This window comes from Strongylocentrotus purpuratus, unplaced genomic scaffold (assembly GCF_000002235.5).
Source record: "Strongylocentrotus purpuratus isolate Spur 01 unplaced genomic scaffold, Spur_5.0 spur5_scaffold_21, whole genome shotgun sequence".
Lineage (NCBI taxonomy): Eukaryota > Metazoa > Echinodermata > Echinoidea > Camarodonta > Strongylocentrotidae > Strongylocentrotus > Strongylocentrotus purpuratus.
Window position 1 is genome coordinate 23,342,196 of NW_022145607.1, and position 15,440 is coordinate 23,357,635.

A 15,440-nucleotide genomic window follows, 5' to 3' on the forward strand; every position below is an offset into this window, starting at 1 on the left:
TAATATCGTGATTACAAGCTATTTTTCATATACATGTATGACCCTTTTATCTTTGACCTCATGACCCTAAAATCTAATTAGTTCATTGGCTCAGCAAGGTACATACATGTCCTGTGTTTGATGGTAATCTGTCTATATAGGTTCTAACATGACCTAAGTTTGGCAGAAATACATCAATCAGTTCTTGGTATAACGCGATCACAAGCTATTTTTGCATACATAATGAGCACTGTGACCTTTCACCCTTGACCTTGTGACCCTAAAATCTAATCAATTCATCGGCTCTGCAAGATACATACATGACCTAAGTTTGGCAGGAATCCATCAATCGGTTCTTGAGATAACGCGATCATGAGCTATTTTTGCATACATAATGAGCACTGTGACCTTTGACCTCATGACCCCAAAATCTAATAAATTAATAAGCTCTGTAAGATACATACATGAACTAAGTTTGGCACGAATCCATAAAGCGGTTCTTGAGATAACGCGATCACAGAAACGGGACGTACGTACGGACAACCCGAAAACATAATGCCTCCGGCTACTTCGTAACGGAGGCATAAAAATACCAAGAGATATGAGTCATGTTTAGGGACAGAAAATTGATGATAAACCCTTGATTACAGTAAAGGGAAGTCTGTTTCATATCTTTGATCATACTTTAAACATACATGGACAATATGACAAACACAAACAGAGAGAGAGAGAGAGAGAGAGAAAGAGAGATACCGGTACTAAAGGGGGGAGAGGTAGGGAAATAGAGAGAAAGAGAGAGAAAGATGCAAAAACAGAATGGAGAGAGGGGTAGAGGGAAAGGAATAAGGAGGAGTGGGAGGTAGAGAGAGAGAGAGAGAGAGAGAGAGAGAGATAGAGAGAGAGAGAGAGAGAGAGAGCGAGAGAGAGGGAAAAAGGGGGGGGGGTAGGAAGGGGGAAGGGAAAATATGACAGGTCTATGAATGTCATGTATACTTACTGTTGTAATTTTGGTTGGTGGTCTATCACCGCTCAGTTGCAATTTCTTCATCCATTCATTCACAATCTGTCAATAAACAATGGAATAAGTCATCTATATATTCAGTCCTACATTAGCAATGGCTCTCGCTGCCTTTCCCCAACAAACAGACATAAGACATATGATATGGTTGCAAATTTGAAGAGAGAAATTCACTCATCCTCTCATAAAATCACTCATAATGTCCTAATCTTCTTCAATGATAGTGACTACAGTTTTCCATCTCAAAGTTTAACGAAACAGTGAGTCATTCATGAATGTCAAAGCGAAAGACAAAGTTGTTGCCAATTTAAAGAGAAAAACTGAGTTACTCATTCTGTAATAAAAATTCGCTGTCTGCTCTCCATCTCCATCAATTCCAGTGAATAAAAATGTTTATCATCTTGCATTGCCTTTTCTTAGCACAGAGACAAATGTTATTGTTGCCAATTTGAGTAGAAAACAAAATTATTTAAAAAAAAATCACTATGTCCCCACCAGCTTCAATTAAAATGAGTTTGCTGTCTTCCCTCAGCTTTTAGATAATTAGTTATGTTGTTGCCAATTTGAATAGAGAGAAACTAAAAAAAATTACTTAAATTCCCCACATCACCTAACTAATTTTTTTTTTTTTAGCAGATGTTTCTGCATTTATTGATAAATCACATATAAAACATTCAAATAACAATAATAGTATTTAATATAATTGATTTACATAAAGAGTGACAACTTAAATACACACAGATAAAAATGCATAATTTAAAGCTTGAAAGTATGGAGGTAAGTAAAAAATTATCAAGATAAATGCAGAGGCCAATGCTTGAGTCGATAGTGAGTAATCTTTGCCCTCCCTCGCTGTCTTTACTTAGCATAAAGATAAATTTTGCTGTTGCCAATTTGAACGGAAAGAAACTCATCAAAATCACTCACCTTATCCCCATCGCCTTCAATGATAGTGAGTAACGTCTGGCGTCTTTCGCTGTCTTTCCTCAGCATGTAGAAACCACCTTGTTCCCTATTGTCGGGGGTGACCGGTGTCTCCAGACCATCTTCACTGCTGCTGTATCCAGAATACAAAGTAATTATAATACTAATGATAGTCAAATACAGTGCGTCCCAGAAAAAACAAAACCGAGAATTATCAATGTTTTATCATAACTTAATCACAATTTAATTAATAAATGTCACATTTTTGTAAAGCTTAGATCCTCCTCTTTCATTTTATGCAAGTCACATGTTGCATAGTTCAAGCATGAGTAATTAAAATCAATTTGAAGAAAGGGTACCAAAAAGTAATTGTGATTAAGTTTTCATAAAACATTGATCATTCTTGGTTTCCTTTTTTCTGGGACGCACTGTATGTACCATGCCTTGAGAGGCTCCAGTCGAAACTATGGATTATCTAGAGTGACTAGCATAGCACTGTTAACTGAGGGGCACGGCTCTGAAGAATATAGCCTTCATGCCAATCATCAAAGATCCATAATTTTACCTGTGCCTTGAAAGTATTGCATGGTATATTTGATTTATATCCCTTTAAAAAAAATCAAAAGATGTGAACCTAATGAAAAACATGTTGAAAATGCACATCACTCACACCTTTATTAAAAAATACACAACTAAGAGCGATGCCCATGACAGCACACAACCAAATAATATCAGAGGTTTATGTAATTTGTGTAAAGTGAACACCCAGCTGCCCATTTGTTTACATATGATGATGATGATGATTCACAGCATTTATATGGTGTCATATTTCTGTATAAAGAAAAAACATCAAATGGCACAAGCTTCTCCTCAATACGTTGGTTACATGTCAACATTTAACCCGTCTCGTTTAAAACAGGGACAAAAATTAAATCAACATTTATCAACTAACATCAAGTAAATGTGTTTGGATATATAATATTTGGATAGAAATACATGGAGTCAAAATCGCTGAGTAAATAGCAGAGTGAAGTTGTGAAAATGGAATTTGTTGAGCATATTTTGAAACTGCAGAGTGATTATAAGTAAGGTATGATTAATCCCCTTTGCTGTTTTGTTTTATAAAACCATACATCCCTTTGTACATTTCAGTGTACCGGTATTGCAGCAGGTTTTTCATAAGTTACTTGATACATGTTTGTTGGTCAAAACAACCACAAACTTATCACAAACGGCAAATTCATTGTTGAATTAAAATATTTTACAGCATGAACCATTTGAAGCTACTCTTGGTCACTCACAGAGCTGAATGACAAAGGTTTCTGATTTACAGCTTGGGGAAACAAGCCATCTGCTGAGCACCACACAACAAACTCTAAATGATAGCATCATAGCCTATCGAGAGAGATAGTTGTGACAAACATATCTAGGTTATTCAACAGAGTTGGGGCAATTTTTGTGACATACCAGAAGTGAGAAACTATGTCTCCAATCAACTGTAAAAATGTTTGCTCAAATTGAGTATTGCAAAACAAAACATAGCCAACTATGTTTAGAAGTACTCTAGCTTCATGGTGAATTAATATTATGGATCCAAAGTTTATGTAATGTTATATGAATATGGTGTCCATGTAACGCTGGTAAAAAGAAAAATGTGTATTAAGCAAAGATTTTAAAGAAAAGCAACTTAAACAGGAACAATTCTGTCAGGGCACTACTAAGTAAATTCATTTCATACAAACTTCAACAGATAATTTCATCTTCCATGTGTAGTAGAAGATCTCATACCTACGTTACATGGACACCATCATATTTTTTTGCCCTAACTTTATGGAATGACGCATCTATGCATACGAGAGATGGGGCATAGGTTAAATAATGTTGCTCCAGATAGTTCCCTCCCACGTACAATCTATATGAAGAGGAACTATGTTGGAGCTTCATGAAATCCCTGACCAATCAGAAGCAACTTCCTGTGACACAACTATCCCTCTCAAGAAGCTATGGCTTTATAACACTGCAAATATATGGTTGTCATGGAAACAGTTGACGTTAGGTCTAATCTACAATGCTCCTAATAGTTAGTAGTATACCAATTACCAAATATATAGTGGAAAATGTAGTAAATACCAGAGGTATAAGGAAAGGGTTTTATTATACATGAAAATACAACTAATGGCTATAAAGAGAAAATGGTCAAAAAAGTATCATTGTATGGTACACACATGTTTTCACTGAATGGCAGATGCCTATTATTTCATAAGGATGATACTTATTTTCCAAGCAAAGCGGTGGAAATTTGTATTCTTTACATGGTATGCATTTTTACGTTTTCAATGATTTACTGATTAAATATTGCAAGACAATGGAAACTTCAAAAACTACATGCATATATGCTCAGTTCTACAAACAGATAGAAAGAACCTCCCTCCAAAAAGAAAATGGTATAACCATTCCATACTCCTTTTTAGCCCGCACTATCAAAATTTGATAATAGTCTCTATGCTTTTGTAACAACCTTGATTATTTGTGTGATTATGATTTTTTTTTATTTGGTATGCTTTTCGTGCATTCAGTTAGAAATATGATTATCTAGCTGCATCCTTCTTTTAAGTTTACTCGTTTAGTGATTCATTTATCAATATCTAAATCTGATCTTGGAAGTTCTCTCACAATTAATGATAAGTTTGAGTTTGAAAATGATAGAAAATAAATTCTCACATAATCCAACAAAACTTACACTGAATGTTCAAGATAACAAATAAATGAAATGTGCCAAACAATTTTGGTAGAAAATGTTTAGGGGCTGAGTAATGAGCAGAGAATGACAAGGAAATCAAGGTAAGTACGGTAGGCCCGGCACCATGTGCAAATGAGAGTTGTGGTTTTTATTGAAGATGATTTCCAGCAAGTTTTTGTGAGTTTGTTTTTATTTACTGGTCCAAACAATCAATTTACTGCAGGGTTAACAATCCAAAATTAATTAGAGGCAGTTCTCTCAACATACGTTGCCCACACCAGAACTCCAGATCAGCTTTAAATTGATAGAAATTGATAAGATGATAAAAATGTAGCCGATCCCCTGCATATGGTTTTTGCGACACATTGAAACAAAACCATATTAGTAATACATGTACATGATGATCATACCGCCATGCTAACAAAAATTCGTAAATGAATGGGGAAAAATGATGAAAGCATACAAAAGTTAGTAAATATATTTAGGTTTGAAAGACTTGAAAAGAGTACCTACAGCAAACACTTCAGGATTATATTATTTGTGCTATCTAAAATGCTCCGTTTTTGTAATGTTATCTAATATTTTTGGTTACACACCTCACTCAAAATTCTCAAAGAAAAAATGTAAAAACGTATACATTCTACCTGAGTAAAGATGAATTATGCCAGGAATAATGTCTATGGAGATAAAGAAATAATATTTCTTAACTCATAAATAATAATAATAATAATGATATTAATGATAATTATAATGATAGTAATAATTGTTAACAAAAATAATAATATCATAATAATAAAATTATTAATGATAACAATAATAGTAATAATGACAATAGTAACATCAATAAAAAATAATAGTAACAACTACCGTAACAACAACTTAAAGCTTATCAATATTAGTGTGGCTAGGAGGGATTAGACCACACAGCGAGGTCACTGACAGGTGGCTATCTCATTAACTAAGCTCTCAAATAACATAAGAAATAGAGGATCATGGGGGACCAACAGGCACCGATTGCGGAAGTTTTCTATATAGAGGGAGCAAGTAGCTACAAGTAGGACAGTGGGGCTTTAAACAACAATGAAAATAGTAGGAACCACAACTTAAACAACAATAATAATAATAATAACAATGATCATAACTAGAATCGCAATCTATATGCATGCATTGAGGGGAACGGGTTTGGCCAGGAACGAGCTATGGCCACAGAAAGAAAGCCATTTTCAGAACTTTGAGGGCGCTATTTATATTCTTGGAGCATGAAATTCGGCAGGGGTGTGTGCAATGAAAGGATAAAGACAGTAAGGCACAAATTCACGAAAGAAGTTTAAACCTTAACAAAGGTATGTGCCCAATTTTTATACTATAGTAGGTCAAAGGGCCGGGCCACACACAAAATATATACAAAAAATGTTTTTGAAAAATAAAAAAGAGGTGCCCTTTGTAATTTAGCAGACAAAAAACTTACACAGACAAAAAAATGTAAAGCTTTTTGTTTGTACATATATTTTGCTTCTTCTTGTTTTTCCTTAATTTTACCTGTTGGCCGTCCATAGTAAATTGACAATTTAACCACCTACAACGTAGTACATGTAGGTCCATGATTTAACCAAGCTATATAGAGTACCGTAGTGCTAATTTCATATTCGCTCGTCGTCCAGGTTACTGGTTCTAAACAACAGAGCCTGTGCATGAGGTTTACCATGATATCATTCAAGCAGCGGGATGGAGCAGGGCCAATTTAGAATTTGGTGCTGGTGTGATCACCAAACCATTGTTTAGCATGAAATTTGTTGAAACCAGCAACCTTGACAACTTGGCTAGGATGACGTCACACTTCGGTACTCTATATGTAGTCTAACTTTGTAATATTTAGGCCAAAATAGTCACAGAAAATGTACCAACAAACAATTTGATTGACAACAACTCACCCAGGTGATAAAAGCTCGAGTGATCTTCGCTTGTCAAGCCGGATACTGCAAAGTGAGAGTGCAACAAATATGTGATCCTTACAATTTTTAAATTCTCAAACTCTTTCAGGTTAGGCTTATCTGCTTGGTTTTCATAAATTGTTGACTGTTATAAGCACAAGCAAAACACAGGAAAACATGAACTACAGTAATGATTGTGCAAGGGCATTGAAAAGCAATATTTGTAGTTAAAGACAACTGGACAGGCAACATAAAATAAAAGTGAATGTGAGATAATAATGACCATAATAATAACATAGCTCTTATCATGAATAAATAGTGAGCTTATAAACCAAAACACAGTACATAAACAGACAATAAAAAATGTGTTTTGACTGTTCACCAATCTATTTTACAGGGCATTTCTTGAGCACATGGACATTGTATGTGGTTCTAAAAATAAGCCAATATATAAGCCTGTTGTCACAATACAGATGCCTGTGTCACAAAAACAACAAATAAGCAACAAGCTTTACAAGAAGGTAAGCTGCACAAATCTGAAGTCTAGGGGACCCAAAGAAAAAGAAATATATATCACTAATCTCATAAAAATGGGACACGCATGGTGATGGTTTGGTCTGCTTCTTGGAGCATTGAAGAAATTAAAAAGTAGGAGTCTTGAGTAATTTACATTTAGCTCTCGAAATCTCAAAAAGAATTATGTAAAACTGGAAAATATGCTCTATTAATTTTTTTAACAATAATAACGATCCAAAACAAAAACAAGAACAGGAAAACAAACAAAACAAACACACACATATTAGAATCACTGTACAGAAAATCTGAATTAAAATGATAATTTAAACTCCTTAAAAGCTCCCTTGAACAAACTTTTCAAAACAAGACAAGATATCTTTGAGACTTACCTGGACGCTGCATCCGCTTCGCTGAAGTTGGAGAGAGTCGATGCTAGGGTCAGGGGAGACTCTGGACGGCTACCAGGATTAACCATTGGCACTGACAATTGTAAGAGTAATGATGAAATTATAGTTTTGACAATAACAGCATGTATGTCAAAGTTGGACACTGAATTCAATACTATACAGGTTTACGGTTGCACCATGTGAGAGAGAGAGGGGGGAAGTCAAGCTACTGTATAACTACATCACCATGCAAGACGATACTTCTAAGCAGCATCAAATTCAATACTGTTGGATGTTTTGGTTGATAGTGCCTTGGTTGGTTACTCGTGATGGGAAAAACATCATTACTATCATCATCATCTTCATTACTAGCACTACAATTGTCAATATCTTTATAATTTTTGTCATTATTATCATCACCGTCAGTATCATCATTAATATCAATATCATTATCATTATGATCAGCATTATCATTATCATCATCATCATCATCATCATCATCATCATCATAATAGTCACTATCATTATTAATATCATTATCATTATCATCATCATCATCATCATCATCATCATCATCATCATCATCATCACTATCAATATCATTACTATTAACATCACCATCATCATCATTATCATCATCATGCAAACACATGCTATCCATGAACCTACTTGATATGCTTCTGTCCGTCCTATAATCAGCTGCTGAAGTTTTTTTGCTCATTTTCCTCCCTTTGATCAGGAATGGATCCTGAAGAAGATCATGGGCTGTAGCCCTCTTCTCTGGGTCGGGCTCAAAGCATCTACAAAATAAAAAAGGACACAAAATTTCAACAATTTTAACATAGAACTGACAAATACTACAAAATTACAGAATAGCTGTGAACAAATGTGTATTGAATCTGTTATCTTGTACTAGAGGAGGCACGGTGGCTTCGTTGTAGGGCAGTGCTCCTGTAACCAGGAGGTCCCAGGTCCCAGGTTCGAAACCAAGTCGATGCGCTATAGTGCCCTTTGGTAAGGCATTAATCCTCATTACCAAGTCCCTCAGAGAGGATTTAAAACCCTGGGTCCCCCGATTGCTTTCTTACAAGCATACACATGCTTTCTTAGCAGTCAGGTCAACCATCAAACAACCAAACTTGTCAGAGTATGTATTTATTCAAAACTATTCTTCAATTACGCAATAAATTGATGATCCCTTCTGATTTGAAAGTGAACTGCTTGATGAGGAGCATACATTATCAGATATTTTCCATTAAAATCTTATCATTAAAGTAACTTTTACAACAATTTTCTAAAGACTTCTTCTGTGGCTGCATTGACCAAAAATGCGCCACATATAAAACATGGCTCGAACTGCTTCTAGAATGTTTTTAATCTTCTTGTAGCCTAGAAAGTTTTACATTAATATGAGTCCTTTTAAAATTTAGTATTAGTTTCTTATTTTGAGGTTAAATTTCGCATTTTCTTTCACATTGGTTAATTGAATTTCAAAAAATTCTTCAAACTATAAAGGATTGGAAAATAAGATTAATTGTTGCAAATTTGAGGAAGTAAAACTGATAAATTCAACAACAATGACAAACTAAAGTGTAAACTGACATGGGTTAAAATGCAGACTCTGTACAAACACTGAAATGAGCTGTAGAGTTAGATTAAAAAACAACTCTGAAACATGGGGTTCTCGAATAAGCCATTTCGTGAATAGCTTTGAGGAACGAATTACCCCAAAATATCCACAGATCTTTTACACGATGGATACGTCCCACTTGTGCCACTTAGAAACATCACTACTGAAGTGATGGAGGTGCTTCATGAATACCTTTTGTTTGCCTCTTGAGAAGAATACTTCTACCTGTGCATCAGATAAATGTACTGTCGGTGCATGAATGAATACTGATTACATAACTTTCATGAGCACGATACCAGTATTCGTCGCAATGGTTTTACAATTTGGGAACGAATGACCTTTATCTACCCATGCACAAATATTTACAAAATCGCTTATTGAACATCCTCAACTGAGCATCCGATGAATCAAGCGTACCTGAGTATGAACTCCTTGGCTGCGTTTGAGAGGCTTTCCGGGATCTCAGGATGATCCTTGTAGAATCCAACCTTAAACATGGCAGCCTGAGGTGAACCCAGCTGTAGAAAAGAACAAGAAAAGAAAACTTAATCATTTGTCTTATTTCCACAAATATATACTTAGATGCATGAATTCATTAATTGCAATTATTCCAAACTGGCAATTTATCAAAAGATTTTTTCACCTGTATCACGTAGTGTAGCAGGTCACATTCAAAACCAGGCTGAAACATCCCTTTTCTCTACATACATGCAGCTATTGTTCAAGTGTTCAACTGACTGGGTATGTAGTGACTAATTTGACACGATAGTAGTAATGTACATAAATATCTCACCTCAATGAAAGGGGGTTTTCCTGTGGCCATCTCAACGATGGTACAACCCAGTGACCAGATGTCAGCCTACAAGAAAGAAGAGGACAAAAGTTAAGAATAAAACCATTCATTTAATAAAAAAGTGACAATACTGTAATTTCATTTTATTAAGTATTCTCAACTTTTGTGTGTAATCAATTTTTTTTTCATAAACTAGAACTATAATAGGAAGCTCTATGCCACAATCATTAAATTAAGCTTTTCCTCCTGGTATTCCAGGGGGGGGGGGTTCACAAAGATCCTAGGTCGAACTTAACTCTACTTTGGACTTAAACATTATGGAGGGCCATTTGTAGCCTTAAGAGAAATATATTCAGAAGCAAAAATGGAAGTATTTTAGACTTTTCATAAATTCCACATCAAGAACATAAAATCTCCTTGATAATAGAAAATATAAATGATTTGAATCAACATTTTATGCCTTTTTAAATAACTTTTACAGAATATTTTCAGAGATGCCAATGGCTTTAACTTTAAGTCCAACTTAAAGATAATTTCGACTTAGGATCTTTGTGAAACACCCCCCAGTGGTTGAAATATCTGACTTTGATTTGATTTACATGACTATACACCTAGAATAAATGACACACATACATCCAATCATACATTTAAAATCTATACTTACTGGAGCGCCATGACCTCTTAGACCTTTGTCAATCACTTCCGGGGCCATGTACTGAAGGGTGCCTAGAGAGTGGGAGACAGAGATAGAGAGAGAAAAAGAGAGAGAGAGAGAGAGAGAAAGAAAGAGAGCAATCAGCAAAATTGTTTTTAACATGCATCAAATAGCACTAACAATCATAAATATTTATCCTTTATAATATTGTCCAAAACATAACTCTTAAAATATTTATGAAATATTGCGTGTAAACTTCCTCACAGCTGGCATAGAATGGGTGCTACACTGTATGTGTAGTATATAAATAGTTATCTGTGTATGAAAAGATACAGATACATGTACATGTACATGTAAAGAGCAATGCACTATTTTCCTGCAGCATTTTTTTTTTTGTGTGTGTCTGAATGAGAATAATTTTGATATATTCAAGAGATAAAATATGAGAAGGAAAGTCAAGTAAGAGAGAAGAAAAGAGAAGAATACACACCTTTGAATGAGCTTGCTGCTGGATTCAAGCCAGCTAGTCTCTTGGATGTCCCAAAGTCTGAAATCTTGACCACTCCGCTGTATGTATTGACCAGTACGTTGTCTCCTTTGATGTCCCTATGGACGATCTTTTGGTCATGCTGAAATGGGAGATAAAGGATGTCAAAATTTACTCTCTCGTGTATCAATTGCATCAAAAGAAGTTTTTCTTTGTTAAATCTCATTACCAGGTCCCTAAGAGAGGACCTTAAGCTGTCGGCTGTCTGGTTGCTTACATGTACTTACAAGCATTTTTGCTCTCTTAACAGTCAAGTAAAATAACCACCACCATTCATTCAAATTCAAATCAAAACAAAAGTACATATTTCAGAAAATTATTTGCATTAAAAATAATTGACAAAAGATAAAAAGTCTAGCATAATAAATGAAGAAGTACTGTTGGAGATGGGTGCACAATTTATCGCTGATCTATTGCTCTTGACTGGTAAGGGGGAACATTGTACCCCCTTCAACTCTACCCCATTTTTAAATCATTAGAAAAAGCAATTAAGCTAAATACTTTCAGGATTAAGATACCAGTATATATTTTTGAGATTAGCTTATAAAAAGTGGAACCGAAGGGGTGGATGGAAGAGAGAAGAATTATTTTTCCAACGAAAATGAAATAGAAAATAGTTTCTTACCAGGTATCTAAGACCTTCCAGTATCTGCTTGGTATAGTAGATGATGGTGTCTTCATGGTCTTTCAGAGGACCCCACTTTGACCTCAGCAATGCAGACAGGCTCCCTGTATGTTCATAAAATAGTCAATCAAATAGTTTTTGATTTACGATATGGGTCATTCCATAAAGTTGGGGCAAAAAATATGATAGTGTCCATGTGAAGTAGGTATAAGATCTTCTACTATACATGGAAGATGAAATTATATGTTGAAGATTTTTATGCAATGAATATATATAGCAGTGCCCTGCCAGAATCATTCCTGTTTCAGTAGCTTTTCTCCAAAATCTTTGCTTAATACACAATTCTTTTTTTTTACCACAAATGGACACCATATTAATATAACATAAACTTTGGGTCCATAATATTGATTCACCTTGAAGCTTGAGTAGTTCTGAAGATAGATCACAATATAATACCATAAGAAACACTGAAGGAATTTATTTATATTCAGACAAATCTTTCTTGCACTACCATACTTACCGCCGGGGACCTGCTCCATATAGATCTTGAAGGTGTTCCCGACGATGTCTGAGCCAAGATACTTGACGATGTTTTTATGACTGAGCCTGGAGTGGAGCAAGATCTCTTCATGCAGGGGCTGTACCTCCCTGTAGAGGGGGAGGAGTGAAAATGGTGAAGTTGAGGAGAAAGATCAGAGTCTTTTAGAAGAGCAACCACCAAAATAACTTATTCTAGAAGGCATAGAATGATGCCTAACGTCTGTATACAATATTCAGATGATTAATATTAAAATCGTTGAGAAAAACTGCTTTGATAATGAACCTGCATGAAATTTAACGGGGAGTTAACTTACAAGCGCACCAAATGTCATGCCAGTGTGTTGCCTTGTCTAATTTTGGTACAATATTTCATTACAGAAGAAATATTTGAAGCTTATTCCCCCTTGGCTGATTCGCCGCTAAATACTTAAAAAAAAAAAATCCTGGATACGCCCTTGCCCTACTCGTTGCGAGAAGTGTAGCATATTAACATGCATAGGGAGTGACTCTCCTACACACGGGGCCTCCACTTAATGTTCTGTCCTGAACCCGAGCCTGAATCGAGAATAGAAGGGAGGGGCACACTTACACGCAACTTGGCCACAACCATTTCTGTCAGTTCAGTGCTGGACTTGAACCCACATGTATAACAAAAGTCATATTGCGAGGCAGACGGTGATCTTATTGTGCAATACTGTCTCCTTTGACAAATGATTAACATTCTACCTCAAATGACTCATAATGAGCATCTTACCTCATATCGGTGATGGGGATCTCCTTGACCGCTATGGTCACCTGAGTCCTGCAGTCTCTGGCAGCATACACAACACCAAACGTCCCTCTACCCAACATCACCCGGTCCTTCGACTCGGTGAACTCGTACTCGATCTGTGAACAAAATTAGGTGCAAGATACAAATCATTCTGAAGAACTAGTAAAAGAGAACCTGCCCTGTCTAGAAGTATGAAGAACTTTATGAAGATTAAATGAAAAGATTGCTTGTAATGGAAAATGCTTAGCTTATACATGTATGTAACTGGTGTTAATCCATTGTCTAAACGATCTTTCCCAATGATAAAATTGCAAACTTTGGTTATACTATATGCAACTTCTACTAACAACTCCAGTTATCAAGATATATAAATAACTCTATACATGAACATTATTTACTGTAATTTTGTTTTACTTCATAGTAATACTTTATTAGCATTCTTTAAATCTATGTTTGCATTGATCATAACAGAAGGTCTGCAATGCTTTCCCCCCCTTTTACTTCACATTTCTCAATGTTTTTCAAACTCTTGGGATTCTGTGGGAATCTCACCTGTATAGGTTCATCATTCAGGTCAGAGTCCACCTCACCTCCAATGACTGCACTGCTGCCTAGCATGTCCATGATCAGATCATGAAACCTGGGGAAGAGGTTGGTATGTAACATAGAGGTAATTATAACTTTGTGGCTTATATGCCTTAGTCTTCATGACACTAACCCTAACCTCTCATTTGCTAAAATTGTTCACAACCTGTTGCTATGCATGACATCCTGATATTAATCATACCGGATATCTATCATGATAACGATGTATTTGGTAGATCCTTTGGCCTACTAAATGCATGTTTATCATCATAAACCTTAATTGATGCCTTGGATTATATGTCTTTATGTATTCATTTTATCTATTTAGTATTATGACTAAAAGAATTTGCAAAGTGGCCATCTGACTGCAAATGATTTCTTATCAATATACCTTTTTGTACTGATAAATAAATAAATGCACATGTATGTAATTACTTAGAAAACAACAACCCATAGCCTCTATGCATCTTACTATTATCCCAAATAACCAACTCTAGTTTTTCATATATCATCAATCTACATACACATATATGTATAATTCAACCTTATGATCAAAGAATAACAAGAGTTCCTTCCTACCTTGGGTGAGATGAAAAATCAAAGGAAGCTTCAACCACCCCTTCTGCTAAAATAGATGTATAATTTCCCTGGCTCTGTGACAGATGTTTCAGTAATAACTTCTCCACAGTAAATTTAATAGACTAACCAAACTCCTAACTTCAAACCTGGACCAAACACTACACATAATCCAAGCCCAAGCCTACATGTAACCTAAACCTCAACTTGAACCCTGACACTAGCCCCATGTCTTTGATAGAATTAATCCAAGAGTATGTGTCATCAAAGCAAATGTAAGGAAAGTTCTCGAAACCGTCATAAGTCTTACTTCTTAGACAATCAAATGAAACAAGTGTTATAGAATTAACACACGTTTCTATGGGATGTCCAAGAACTTAGACTTATGACAGTTTCAAGAAACTGGCCCCTGGTCACGATTGTCTTACCTTTGTCTCTGACTGGAAGATGGATAGAAGAGTTGAAAATCATCTGCGTTCTGCTGGACGTACAGGAAGAGGCAGCGATCATCTCTCTTGTAAGTACTGAAAACAAAACAATCAAAGGTCACATTCTGATACCAAGTCTATCAAGGAGTGTAACTATGGGGACACAAAGGGGGAGCATGATGTGCCCCCCCCCCCCCCCCAATTGAGTGGGTGGCAAAGAAAATATAGAAGATTTTTTTTTTTTTAAAGCAAGAAAGAGAGAGTGGAAGAGAGACGAGGAAAAGGACAATGAAATATTAAAGACCCCTGGACCACCTCCCACGCTCTCCTAATAATCAGTAGCCTTGTACATTTGCACCCCTCCCAATAATTCCAGGGCGCCCTCAATAGGTGGACTCAGACTACGCCATCTAGTCTTATCATATGACGCTGCACATCAAGTCTAAAGCCTTGTTCATATATATTTTGTTTGTTTGTTTTATACCTGACTGCTATTACTTGTAAGTAAGCACCCAGGGGACCGAAGGCTTTAGTTCCTCTCCGGGGACTTTAGTAAACTACCTTCCACAAATGCCACTGTGGCAAAATTACACTATTTTACATGTAAAAACTGTAAATGAATAGCAATTGGGTGAAAAACAAAACATATCTGCAATAATGGCTCCTACACATACTCACTTCTTTACGAGTTATAAAATACTTTCATGGGTAATTTCATTTTGGTGCGTACACTTTTTTCAGGTTGTTTTTCGCCATTATAGTCTCAACAAGACTTTAAAAAAAGACCACAATAAA

At 35.7% G+C, this 15,440-nt stretch overlaps 1 protein-coding gene across 4 annotated transcripts in view; it reads right to left on the reverse strand.

The window, feature by feature from the left end:
• Window positions 1–15,440, reverse strand: part of LOC592507 (mitogen-activated protein kinase kinase kinase 5) — a 38,559-nt gene that overhangs the window by 7,242 nt on the left and 15,877 nt on the right. The window contains exons 14-28 of one of the 4 annotated variants that reach the window (XM_030995400.1): window positions 14,646–14,741; window positions 13,609–13,696; window positions 13,039–13,172; window positions 12,265–12,392; window positions 11,745–11,848; window positions 11,063–11,201; window positions 10,582–10,643; window positions 9,918–9,983; window positions 9,542–9,642; window positions 8,164–8,294; window positions 7,498–7,588; window positions 6,593–6,637; window positions 5,306–5,338; window positions 1,925–2,051; window positions 977–1,042 (exon numbers count right to left, since the gene is read on the reverse strand). In XM_030995400.1, the coding sequence (XP_030851260.1) occupies window positions 977–1,042; window positions 1,925–2,051; window positions 5,306–5,338; window positions 6,593–6,637; window positions 7,498–7,588; window positions 8,164–8,294; window positions 9,542–9,642; window positions 9,918–9,983; window positions 10,582–10,643; window positions 11,063–11,201; window positions 11,745–11,848; window positions 12,265–12,392; window positions 13,039–13,172; window positions 13,609–13,696; window positions 14,646–14,741 (1,411 nt within the window). Of the gene's footprint in view, window positions 1–976; window positions 1,043–1,924; window positions 2,055–5,305; window positions 5,339–6,592; window positions 6,638–7,497; window positions 7,589–8,163; window positions 8,295–9,541; window positions 9,643–9,917; window positions 9,984–10,581; window positions 10,644–11,062; window positions 11,202–11,744; window positions 11,849–12,264; window positions 12,393–13,038; window positions 13,173–13,608; window positions 13,697–14,645; window positions 14,742–15,440 lie in introns of all 4 variants that reach the window. The other 3 variants (XM_030995399.1, XM_030995403.1, XM_030995402.1) reach the window with 3 other exon arrangements.